Source organism: Nomascus leucogenys, chromosome 24, assembly GCF_006542625.1.
Source record: "Nomascus leucogenys isolate Asia chromosome 24, Asia_NLE_v1, whole genome shotgun sequence".
Taxonomy (NCBI): domain Eukaryota; kingdom Metazoa; phylum Chordata; class Mammalia; order Primates; family Hylobatidae; genus Nomascus; species Nomascus leucogenys.
The window spans coordinates 23,468,141-23,480,309 of record NC_044404.1 but is presented as its reverse complement, the minus strand read 5'-3'; the positions used below and the strand labels follow the sequence as shown (position 1 = coordinate 23,480,309).

Sequence of the window (12,169 nt, the reverse complement as noted above, 5' to 3'; positions counted from 1 at the left end):
TATAAAACAGTATTTGAATTTTTGTCCTTAGGAACTATAAAGATTATACGTGACTTGGAAATGAGACTGTAGCAAACAATGGCCAAAGAAGAATCACCCATTCTATGCCTTCTCCTTTGTCTGGTCACTCAGAAATATCCTACTATCAGCTATCATTGCAGGAAACTGAGGACCAGAGAGACCAATAGGAGAACAGGAGGATTGGTTATTTAAGGTATGCACCGGCTCAGTGGATTCATATCTAAACAGCTGAGCATTTTAACAAAGACAGAGTGGGGTTTTTATAAGCAAGCTTACAGAAGCAAAACAAAAGCAGTTAATCATGTGATAGGTCACATAATCTATAGCATAGCATAACTTGTGGCCTTGCATAGCTGGTGGCCTTCTAGCTGCATTGAAAGAAAAACAAGAACTGGCTAAATACAGACATTTGTAAAACACAGTCATGCTTAAGAAGCCAGGGAAAGGAGTAATAGTAAAGGAATTTGTCTTTCTCTCTTTTTTTCCTTCAACCTTGCTCTGGAGGGGAGGGGTGTCTGGAGACTATTCATTTGACCTTGGCTTCCCAAACAGCATTATCTTATAACTGTCCTTGAAGTGAGCTTGCTAGGCAGAGGAAAACTTGTTCTTTTCTTTTTAACCCTTGCCTTGCCTGTTACTTTTCTTGGAGTGAATGAATGCATATTTATTTTTAAATTTCTGCCTCACTATGATTGTTGTTGCTTGTCACCTCCCATTATTTTTATCCATATATTCACCATAGTCTACTTTTTCTTCTGCATAAATTCGAGACCCCTGGCTGGGCGCAGAGGCTCATGCCTGTAATCACAGCACTTTGGGAGGCCACGGCGGGCAGATCACTTGAGGTCAGAAGTTCAAGACCGGCCTGGCCAACATGGCAGAACCCCCATCTCTACTAAAAATACAAAAATTAGCCGGGAATGGTGGCGCGTGCCTGTAATCCCAGCTACTCGGGAGGCTGAGGCATGGGAATCTCTTGAACCCAGGGGACAGAGGTTGCAGTGAGCCGAGATGGTGCCACTGCACTCCATCCTGGGTGACAGATTGAGACTCCATCTCAAAACAAATAATAAAAATAAATTCCAGACCCCTTTTTCACTAATGTGCCACATCTCCAAGGCCTGGCTAGAATGCTGATATTCTGTGCCATGTCATCTTGACAGACATCACCCATTTGGTACACTTCCTTGTCCCCTGATCACCACATTTCATTTGTTGCTAGAGAAAACATTGTGCTGGAGTATTTCCTTCCATCTGTCTCATGATAGGGTCCTAACCCACTTGCCCAAGTAACTGCACACAATTCAGGGAGCTTTCAAGAACCAAACTGCTAGCTGTTTTGGACTCAGCCTTACAAACTGATGAAGTACCTGTAATACAGGTCTTTGAAACATGGTTTCTACTTTCTTTCTTTTCTTTTTATTCGTTTTTTTTTTTTTTTTTTTTTTTGAGATGGAGTCTCCCTCTGTTGCCTAGGCTGGAGTGCAGTGGCACAATCTCAGCTCACTGGAACCACCATCTCCCAGGTTCAAGTGATTCTTCTGCCTCAGCCTCCAAGTAGCTGGGATTACAGGTGCATGCCACCAAACTTGGCTAATTTTTGTATTTTTAGTAGAGATGTGGTTTCACCATGTTGGCCAGACTGGTTTCAAACTCCTGACTCAAGTGATCTGCCCGCTTTGGCCTCCCAAAGTGCTGGGATTACAGGTGTGAGCCACCACGCCCAGCTGGTTTCTATTTTCTTACAGTCTAATCTGTAGACTTTTCCTGATGCTCTAGCTCTAGTGTTAACTAATAAGTCACCTTTTTATTTATCTTGCTATTGTATTCTAAGCATTTTTTTTATGTTCCTGAATGGTTTTCATAACAGTCATTTGCAATAACTGCGGAGTATTTCTGATTTGTTCTAAAAAGAAAAGTAAGGCTGGGCGCAGTGGCTCACGCTTGTAATCCCAGCACTTTGGGAGGCCGAGGCGGGCGGATCACGAGGTCAGGAGATCGAGACCACGGTGAAACCCTGTCTCTACTAAAAATACAAAAAATTAGCCAGGCGTGGTGGCGGGCGCCTGTAGTCCCAGCTACTCGGAGAGGCTGAGGCAGGTGAATGGTGTGAACCCGGGAGGCGGAGCTTGCAGTGAGCCAAGATTGCGCCACTGCACTCCAGCCTGGGCGACAGAGCGAGACTCCGTCTCCAAAAAAAAAAAAAAAAAGAAAAGTAACGAGGAAGAGTCAGAAAGTGGTTCTCCAGGGTGGAGTCTTATGTCTTCTCTCCCCTCTCCCACTGTAGGAATTCCAGCTTCTGGTTCCTGCTTGCATTGTCTATCCCCAAAGGGCACTAGGGAGAAACCCCACAGAAGAACTCCCAGAGCCTGTTGTGGGTGTGCAGGGGCATGTGAATGAGGACCTCTCTTCCCCTCTTCCATGTGTCTGGTGGAGGGCTGCTCCTGGGGTCATTAGTTAGTGACCAGCACTTCCAGCCAGCCTAGCTGAGGGGGAGAACTCCCTCAGACAGAGGCCCTGGGGAGCTTGCAGGAGGCAGCTCTTAGGTCCAGAGGCACTGAGAGAGTGAGCACCCAAGGGGAAGTGGGCTGAGCACAGACAATGTTCACCACAGTGACCAAAACCCACCAAATGCTGCTCTTGTGGAATTTACATGGGGTGTCGGACAATAAATATAATTAAATATAAATAAGTAAATTGGCCAGACGCAGTGGCTCACACCTGTAATCCCAACACTCTGGGAGGCCGAGGTGGGCAGATTACCTGATGTCAGGAGTTCGAGACCAGCCTGGCCAACATGGTGAAACCCCCTCTCTACTAAGAATATAAAAATTAGCTAGGCATGGTGGCACATGCCTGTAGTCCCAGCTACCCGGGAGGCTGAGGCAGTAGAATCACTTGAACCCAAGAGGTGGAGGTCGCAGTGAGCCACTGAGATAGCACCACTGCACTCCAGCCTGGGTGACAGAGTGAGACTCTGTCTCAAAGAAAAAAAGTCAATTATGTAGTGTGCTAGAAGGTGACACGTGCTATGGAATTAAAAGGAAGGCAGGGTAAGTGAGATGGGGAGTGGGGTTTGCAATTAACAAGCAGATTGATTTTTTAAAACCAGTAAAAGGAATAACTACATTATATATCATAAAAAGAATGTAGCTACGTGCATTTTGGAAAAATTGGAAAAAAAAATCACCTTTAATCCCATCACCCTAGCTGTAACAGTGGTTAGCATTTGAGTATATTTTCTTTAGATCTGCTTTTCCTCCTATGCATTGGTTTTCTTGCGTGACTTTAGGCACAGTCCGCATCTAATTTTGTCTCCTGCTTTCTTGATTGCTATTTTAACTCAGCTCTTCTATCCCCAAGGCCCATGTGTTTCTTCTCTCCTTCTCCTAAAGTGCCTGCCGGGGAGGCTGAAGCTGATCTCTCTGTTTCTCTGGTTCTAGATGGGTACAGACAACTCCAGGAATCCAATCTCTGTGGACTCCAGTTAGCTAAGGCCTGCCTGACAGCCAGGAGGACAGGGGCCTGCTGAGAATAGTTGTTAATAATGAGCAACACAACCCATGTCACGTACATGGCATGTATTAGGCCCTTGGCAGATATTGACTTCCTTCCCTTGTATTGGTTCACTTGATGGAGGGCAGGTGAAGGTCATGAGTAGCCGGCACCACCTGGAGCTCTGTCTCCCAAGTAGCTGTGGCCCAGGTGGGCTTCCTTAGCCTCAAGCCAGCTGGCCTTTTCCCAGGATGCTTTCTCCCCACCTCCCTGTCAGTACTGATGCTAGTCTACAAAGCAGTCTCATCGCCAATTTTCTTCTTTCAGGAGAGACTCTGTGGACTCCAAGTCTTCTGCCACCTCCTCTCCAAAAAGGCCATCGGTGGAAAGGTAAAGGAAACCACAGTCTTCTCCATCCCAATGTCCTATTTAGCCTGTGTCCCCTTCTCTGTTTTTATGGAGGAAGCCCAAGGCAGAGGAAAGGAGGGAAGGAAGAAACCTCCTACGTTATGTTGCCCCCATATTCTAAGACCCACACAGTCTTCCCACATTTCAGCCCTCGGGGCCCCTCTGGATGTGCCTTTCATCTCTCTTGGTCAATTCTTCAGTTCATCATGTATTCATTCATCCATCCATTTAGCAAGTGGGCCCCCGAATCAGAGGTGTGGCTCTTTCCCTGGGGTGGCTGACTGGTTGCTGTTGCCCCATCACTGTCAGGGGACCAGTCTCAAGGTCCGATTGAACCCAGTGAGGACAGACGTCTTGAAAGCTGATACCTAGGCTGGGCACAGTGGCTCATGCCTGTAATACCAGCACTTTGGGAGGCCAAGGCAGGCGGATCACTTGAGGTCAGGAGTTCGAGACCAGCCTGACCAACATGGCGAAACCCCGTCTCTACTAAAAATACAAAAATTAGCCAGGCATGGTGGTGGGCACCTGTAATCCCAGCTACTCGGGAGGCTGAGGCAGGAGAATCGCTTGAACCCAGGAGGCAGAGGTTGCAGTGAGCCGAGATCGTGCCACTGCAATCCAACCTGGGCAACAGAGTGAGACTCCGTCTCAAAAACAAAACAAACAAAGTAAAACAAAACAAAAAAAAAAAGAAAAGAAAAGAAAGAAAAAGCGGCCGGGCACGGTGGCTCACGCTTGTAATCCCAGCACTTTGGGAGGTTGAGGCGGGCGGATCACGAGGTCAGGAGATCGAAACCATGGTGAAACCCCGTCTCTACTAAAAATACAAAAAAAAAAATTAGCTGGGCGTGGTGGCAGGCGCCTGTAGTCCCAGCTACTTGAAAAGGCTGAGGCAGGAGAATGGCGTGAACTCAGGAGGCGGAGCTTGCAGTGAGCCGAGATTGCGCCACTGCACTCCAGCCTGGGCGACAGAGCAAGACTCCGTCTCAAAAAAAAAGAAAAAGAAAAAGCAAGCCTATACCCGGAGTGGGCTCTCTCTGGATTTGGGCTGAACTGGTGAGGATGTCTACCCAAAAGTAGCATAAATCATCAAGTCATTTAGTCATCAACTATTTGAGGGCCTATTATGTGCTGAGAACTATTCTAGGTGCCAGGGATACAGACATGCACGAAAGAGACAAAAATCCCTGCAGTGATGGGGGCCTTTATTCTAAGTAGGGGGAGACAGGTAAAGTTTAGAAGGTGACAAGTCCTATGGAAATCAAAAGAGGAGCGGGAAGAGGATCGGGGAAGGATATTCGTGGAGTTGTCAGAAAAGTCCTCACCGAGGAAGTGACCGTTAGGCAAAAGCTTGAAAGAGGGATTTAGCCAAGCAGATATTGGGGTCATTCCAAGCCAAGTGCCCTGAGGTGGGGGTGTGCCTGGCAGAGTCAAGAAACAGTGAGATGGCCGAGGGCTGGAGCAGTTTAAGTGAGGGGGAGGGTTGGGGGAATGAGTAAAGCTGGAGCTATTGGAGGGTACTGAGGGGGGGAATGATGTCACCAAATTTATCAGGCTGGCTCTGGCTGCTGTGCCAGGAATGAAGGAACAGCAACACCAGCCAGGAGGCTGTTGCGGTAATTCAGGCAAGATATCATGGTGGCTTGGATCAGGGAGGTAATTGTGGAAGTGGGGTGAAGGGGTGGTTTCAGGATATATCTTGACAGGAAAGCTGACAGAACTTCCTGACAGATTGGATGTGGGGAATGAGAGAAACAGAGGAGTCAGGGATGAGTCCAAGATTTTTCACTTGAGCATCTGCAAGGATGGAGTTGCCATGAATTGGCGTGGGGAAGACTGTGCTTATGCAAATCAGGCTTGGGGTGGAAAATCCAGAGTTCAGGTCTCGATATGTTGGATTTGAGGCGTGTGTTAGTCATTCAGTTGGAGAAGTCAAATATGCAGTTGGATTATATGAGGCTACAACTCAGGAAGAAAGTCTCAGCTGGAAATATAAATTGCAGAGTCAAGGCCAGGTGAGGTGGCTCATGCCTATAATCCCAGCACTTTAGGAGGCCGAGGTGGGCAGATCACTTGAAGCTGGGAGTTCGAGACCAGCCTGGCCAACATGGCAAAACACCGTCTGTACTAAAAATACAACAGTTAGTGGACATGGTGGCAGGTGCCTGTAATCCCAGCTACTCAGGAGGCTGAGGCAAGAGAATCACTTGAACCCGGGAGGCGGAGGTTGCAATGAGCTGAGATTGTGCCACTGCACTCCAGCCTGGGGGACGGAATGAGACTCCATCTCAAAACAAAACAAAACAAAACAAAAATTATAGAGTCATTAGTGTGTAACTGACATCTGAAGAACCTGGATGAGAGCACCAAGGAAAGATTGGAATAAAGGAGTGGGTGTGAAGTGTGGTCCAAGAGAGGGGTCAGAGGTCAGAGCAGGAGAAACAGGGCCAAGGAGAGCAGGCCAGGCCAGGAAGTGGCCAAGCAGAAGATCAAGGAGAACGATTAGGGTCCATGGGCCCCATTGGGTTTTGGGGCACCTTGGGATGATAAGGGTGTTGGCCTCTGGGAGAGTAGGTGTGGGAGCTGCAGAATTATTTTAAGCCTAATGTATCAGTAAGATTGCCATTGGAAAGAAAAGTAGAGACACAAAAATTAGGTTGTTTAAGGTTTTATGAAGATTCAACGGGCCTAGGCTGTATTGCACACCTCCAACATGGCAGCCGGCTCCAGCTGATGTGTGGAAGCTATCTGGAGTGCTGATTGGAGAGGGAGTCTGAGGCTGTAGAAAAAGTTCTGCAGTCAATTAGCAATGTCTGATGTGGGTCAGGCCTAGAAATGGTGGCTCCAGTGTCATCCTAGTTCTAGACCAGTGGATCTCAGCAGCGGTCATTTAGAAATGTGTGGAGGCATTTTTGGTTGTCACTGTGACTTGGGCCAAAGTAGGGGTAAGGTGAGAAGGAGGGGGATACTCCTGACATTTTGTGGTGGGAATCAGAGACGCCAAGTGTCCCGGAGAGTGAAGGACTTTCCTGGATAATGAAGGGTCATCCTATCCCAGATGAAACACTGGTCACTAATGACATTCTGGGTTTGATGCTGTAAGCAAAACACTCAACATTCATGTAAGGATTTGAGCCTCCGGACTCCTCTCCTGACTTTGCCTTCATGGTCTTGAAACCTCCTGGCTCCCTCCCCTAATGCATTCTTTCTCTGAAGGTCAGTCAAACAGAATCTGTTTGTCCTTCCAGAAGCTGTGCCATTTCCTGCTGGTTCAGTATTGAGGGTAGGAAACCAAAAGGGACACAAGCAAGTCTCATTATTATTATTATTTTTTTTTTTTGAGATGGAGTCTTGCTCTGTTGCCAGGCTGGAGTGCAGTGGCACTATCTCAGCTCAATGCAACTTCCACCTCCCAGGTTCAAGTGATTCTCCTGCCTCAGTCTCCAAAGTAGCTGGGACTACAGGCGCATGCCACCATGCCCAGCTAATTTTTTGTATTTTTAGTAGAGACGGGGTTTCACCATGTTGGCCAGGATGGTCTCGATCTCTTGACCTTGTGATCCACCCTCTTCAGCCCCACAAAGTGCTGGGATTACAGGCGTGAGCCACCGTGCCAGGCAGCAAATCTCATTAATTTATCTCCTACCCAGACTCTTTCCTGCATGATTTACTTCTCTATTTCATTTTTCTCTTCCGTTCATTCATCCATTCATTGATTTGGCAAGCACATCTATTGAGCACTTCCTTGCAAATTCAACATTCTCCGGGGATCAAGGGCACGTGCGTACACTGGGTGACTAGTGGAGATCATGACAAACTAGAAAGTATGTGCCTGTCTGAAGGGGGCAGCCACTACCCCACCCCAGCTGATTGTTGCTTTGGGGAAATGCAGGTCCAGGGTGCCATGTCTTCTAATTTTTTAAAGAAAAGCCAGACACCTAGATTTTCATATGGAACTCCCCCACACCACCTTTTTTGAGACAGGATCTCACCCAGGCTGGAGTGCAGTGGTATAAACAGGGCTCACTGCAGCCTCAACCTCCTGGGCTCAAGCAATCCTCCTGCTCCAGCCTCCTATGTAGCTAGGACCACAGGTGCACGCCACCACACCCGGCTAACTTAAAAAAAAGGTTTTTTTTGTAGAGACAGAGTCTCACTTTGTTGCCCAGGCTGGTCTCGAACTCCTGGGCTCAAGCAATCCTCCTGCCTCAACCACCCAAAGTGCTGGGATTACAGCTGTGAGCCACAGCACCCGGCCAAAACTCCCAATTTTCAATATCAGCAACATATTCACATTTTTCTAAGACACAATAGGGAGACAAAACATATTTGTAGCCCACCCGTTTTTGACCTCTAAGGCCAGGCAAAGGTTGAAACTCATCACCTCTCCTTTCTTAGGGCTAACCATGAGTACAGAGGCAGACACCAAAATGTATGTTTTTAGAAAAGGGTAGGTATAAAACACCGTGGGAACATAGGAAGCGTGTCTCAATATGACTATAAAAGTCAAAGGAGGCTTCGTGGAAGAGAAAGTATTTGAGCTGAGAATGGAAAGTCTAATAGGAGGAGTTTGGGAGGCAAGTCAGGAGAGTCATTTCAAGCAGAAAGAAATGGCACACGCAAAGTGTGGAAGTGGGAGTGAGCACGATGCTCTGGGAACTGTAGCTGGAGTACCAGGAAGCAGACCACGAAGGATACCATGGTGACAAGGGAGAAAGTTGACTGTTCTCAGTTGTCCTTTTACCTGGCTGTCAGAATGATTTGCCATTTGCAGAGCATGCTCGCTGATGCAGTAACTGAAATGCCCTCGAGGTGGCGCACAGAAGCAGCGAGCCCGGCCTCCAGACGCCTCTACTCAGACCTGGGGCAGGGGGATTTTCTAAGGACTGGTGCGGTGCGGGCACATCCGGGGAGCAGAAGGAAGCTGTTGATAAATCCAACCTCCAACCCCGGCCGATGATGCCCTCTCTGCAGTTTGGCTCAGTTCCCAGGCGTGTGCATTGAAAGCAAAATGAGTGTGGCTGCCTGAAATGCTGCCCAGACACGAATTCCAGCTGGCCAGCCAGCTCCTAACTGGGGAGGCGGGACCAGGGCTGGGTGTGCCCTGCCAGGAAGGTGGGAAGAAATGCTCCAAACAGCCTAGTCTTGCTCAGGTAGGAGGACTCTGGAAACCTCTCTTTTAAAGACACAGTTGATGTGTTGAAAAGAATTTGGAAGGGCGACAGACAGGTTCGTGGTCTGACTATACTCTTTGCTAGTTGGATGGATAACTTGGGACAGTAACTTGGATGGATAATTCAGTTCAGCTCTCTGAGCTTCAATCTATTGATCTGTAAAATGGAGACAATTATGAACCCCTCTCAAGGTCATTGTGAGGATTAAATGAGGTAATGAAATACCCAGCACTGTTCCCAAACCATGTAAATGCTCAATAAATACATAATACTTTGTAATAATACTCACATGAAACCTGGTTATCTATGTAAACTGCCTAATACTTTGTCACTTAGTTGCTTTCATCTGCCCCATAAGATGGGTATTATTGTTATTCCCATTTTACGTGTGAAAAAAAATTGAGGCACCTAGGGGTTAAGGAACTCACCCAAGGTCACATAGCTACAAAGTGTTGGTATCAGGCTGTGAACCTGGGAGTTTGACTCCAGAGCCTAGGTTCTTAATAAGTGAACCAACTCAGTGCAGTCATTTCAAAAATGACCACCATTATTACTGTTATTCACTGGGGCTTCTTCAAAGCAGCATGTTGCAGGCTCCCCTGATGGTTTTCCTGTGGTGAGTCATAGCTGTTGAGAATGTGCAATGGCGCACACAGGTTGGCGAGGCACCATCCCAGCTGCAGGAGATGGCGTTGCCTGGGTCCTGGAAGTTGACAGAGGCTGGCTTTGAGAGAGATCCCTCTTGTACTCCCAGAGAGAGAGATCCCTCTCTTAGGCCCAGAGAGTGGGGCCACTGTCCTTCCAAAGAGGACCTTCCTCTTTCCACATTTCAGCCCTGGGGGACCCTGTGGGTGTGCCTTTCATCTCTCTGTGGTCAATTCCTCAATTCATCATGTATTCATTCATTTATTCATTCATCCATCCATTTAGCAATGATGTATCAAGTGTCCATCTAGAGCACTGTTACAGGAGCTGGAATGCAGTGGTGAACCCATGACAGGGTCCCAATACTCTGGAGCCTGTAATCTGGAGATGGAGGCAGACGATGTTTATAAACACATAAACAAGTTAATCATACACTTGGATAAGTGCTGTAAAAGAGAGAAATCAGGTGATGTGCTAGAGAATTACAGGGCGGGGACCGTCAGCCTCGGCTGAGGTGGTGAGGGAAGGCCTCCCTCATGTGAGCTGAGACCTGGAGGAGGAAGAGCATTCCAGGAAGGAAGACCAGCTTGTGCAAAGGCCCGGCAGTGGGAGGGATGGGTATGTTTAAGGAACAGAAAGAAGCAGTACTGTGGAGGCCTTCCATAAACCATGCAGAGAGCATGGCATAAGATTACATCAGAAAGCGGGTAGGGGCAGGATGTGCAGGGGCTGGGAGGCTGTGGTGAGCTTTTGGTTTTGTTTTTGTTTGTTTTTTTTGAAGACACAGTCTCGCTCGGTCGCTCAGGCTGATGTGCAATGGCGTGATCTCGGCTCGCTACAGCCTTCACTTCCCGGGTTCAAGCGATTCTTGTGCCTCAGCCTTTTGAGTAGCTGGGATTACAGGCGTGCGCCACCATACCCAGCTAATTTTTATATGTTTAGTACAGACAGTGTTTTGCCATGTTGGCCAGGCTGGTCTCGAACTCCTGACCACAAGTGATCCTCCCACCTCGACCTGCCAAAGTGCTGAAACTTTAGGCATGAGCCACTGCACCCGGCCAGGAGTTTTACTTTATGCTAAAAATAATTGGAAGCTGTTACACCACCAGTCCCCAACCTTTTTGGCACCAGGGACTGGTTTCATAGAAGACAGTTTTTCCATGGACCAGGGCTTGTGGGGGATGGTTTCAAGATGAAACTGTTCCACTTCAGGCCGGGCGCGGTGGCTCACGCTTGTAATCCCAGCACTTTGGGAGGCCGAGGCGGGCGGATCACGAGGTCAGGAGATCGAGATCATGGTGAAACCCCGTCTCTACTAAAAATACAAAAAATTAGCCGGGCGTGGTGGCGGGCGCCTGTAGTCCCAGCTACTTGGAGAGGCTGAGGCAGGAGAATGGCGTGAACCCAGGAGGCGGAGCTTGCAGTGAGCCGAGATTGCACCACTGCACTCTAGCCTGGGCGACAGAGTGAGACTCTGTCTCAAGAAAAAAAAAAAAAAAAGAAACTCTTCCACTTCTGATCATCAGGCATTAGATTCTCGTAAGGAGCGTGCAACCTAGATCCCTCACATGCGCAGTTCACAACGGGGCCCACCTCCTGATGTGTGGCCTGGTTCCTAACAGGCCACAGACTGGTACCAGTTCGTGGCCCCAGGGGGTGGGAACCCCTGTGTTGGAGGGTTAGAAGCAGAGGAGTGACTTGATCAGCTGTGAATTTTTGAAAAGTCCCTCTGGCGGCCCTTTGGCAAATGGATTGTAGTGGGGGAAGAGGATACAGGGAAACCAGTTTTAGGGCTATTGTGACCATTCAGGCGGGAACCCAGTGACCAGGACCAGGCTTGGGGGCAGGAACATCCGTTTTGGTTGCTGACAGCCCTGCTAGTTCATGCCCTGTCCAGCCTTTCCTCACCCAAACCTCCTGCTGAAATCTGACTCCAGGAGAAATCTGCTTGGATCTCAGCTTCCCTGTCCCTCCACCATGCTGCCAGGCAACCCAGTTGTCAGGCAGGGTCGGGTGGAATCAAGGCTAGATTAATCTAGGACAGTAAGTTTCAAACTGCATTAAAAATAAATAAATAAAAGCTAGGAAATGAATCCCTTTGGACAAAATTTTTAGAAATTCAAAATGTAAACCTTATAAGAACAGAGTTTACCATCCCCGGCCCACCTCACCGGTATGCACGGAGGCACTTTTGAGGAACCTCAAGTCTCTAGAGAACGCAAAAATCCCAAAGGTCCAGGGGTCTGGAGTGAAAGAGGAGATCCAAGGTCAGGCCAAACAGCAAGAGGTGAGGGACAGGGAGGTCACCAGCAGAGTCCACACTGAGCTGTGCCCAGCAGGATGTTGGATGGGATTCCCTGGTAACTCCAGGTTGTTGATCCTGAGAAGCCTGGGCTACTCAGTCAGTCTCACTCTCAGACACA

General features: G+C 48.2%; 1 protein-coding gene and 1 pseudogene across 1 annotated transcript in view; one reads left to right on the top strand and one right to left on the bottom strand.

The window, feature by feature from the left end:
* TCEA3 (transcription elongation factor A3) overlaps positions 1 to 12,169 on the top strand; it is a 45,820-nt gene that overhangs the window by 12,467 nt on the left and 21,184 nt on the right. Inside the window, exon 5 of the mRNA XM_030805534.1 lies at positions 3,844 to 3,906. Within this exon, the coding sequence (XP_030661394.1) occupies positions 3,844 to 3,906 (63 nt within the window). The remainder of the gene's footprint in view (positions 1 to 3,843; positions 3,907 to 12,169) is intronic.
* On the bottom strand, positions 103 to 1,415 carry LOC105738065 (annotated as a pseudogene).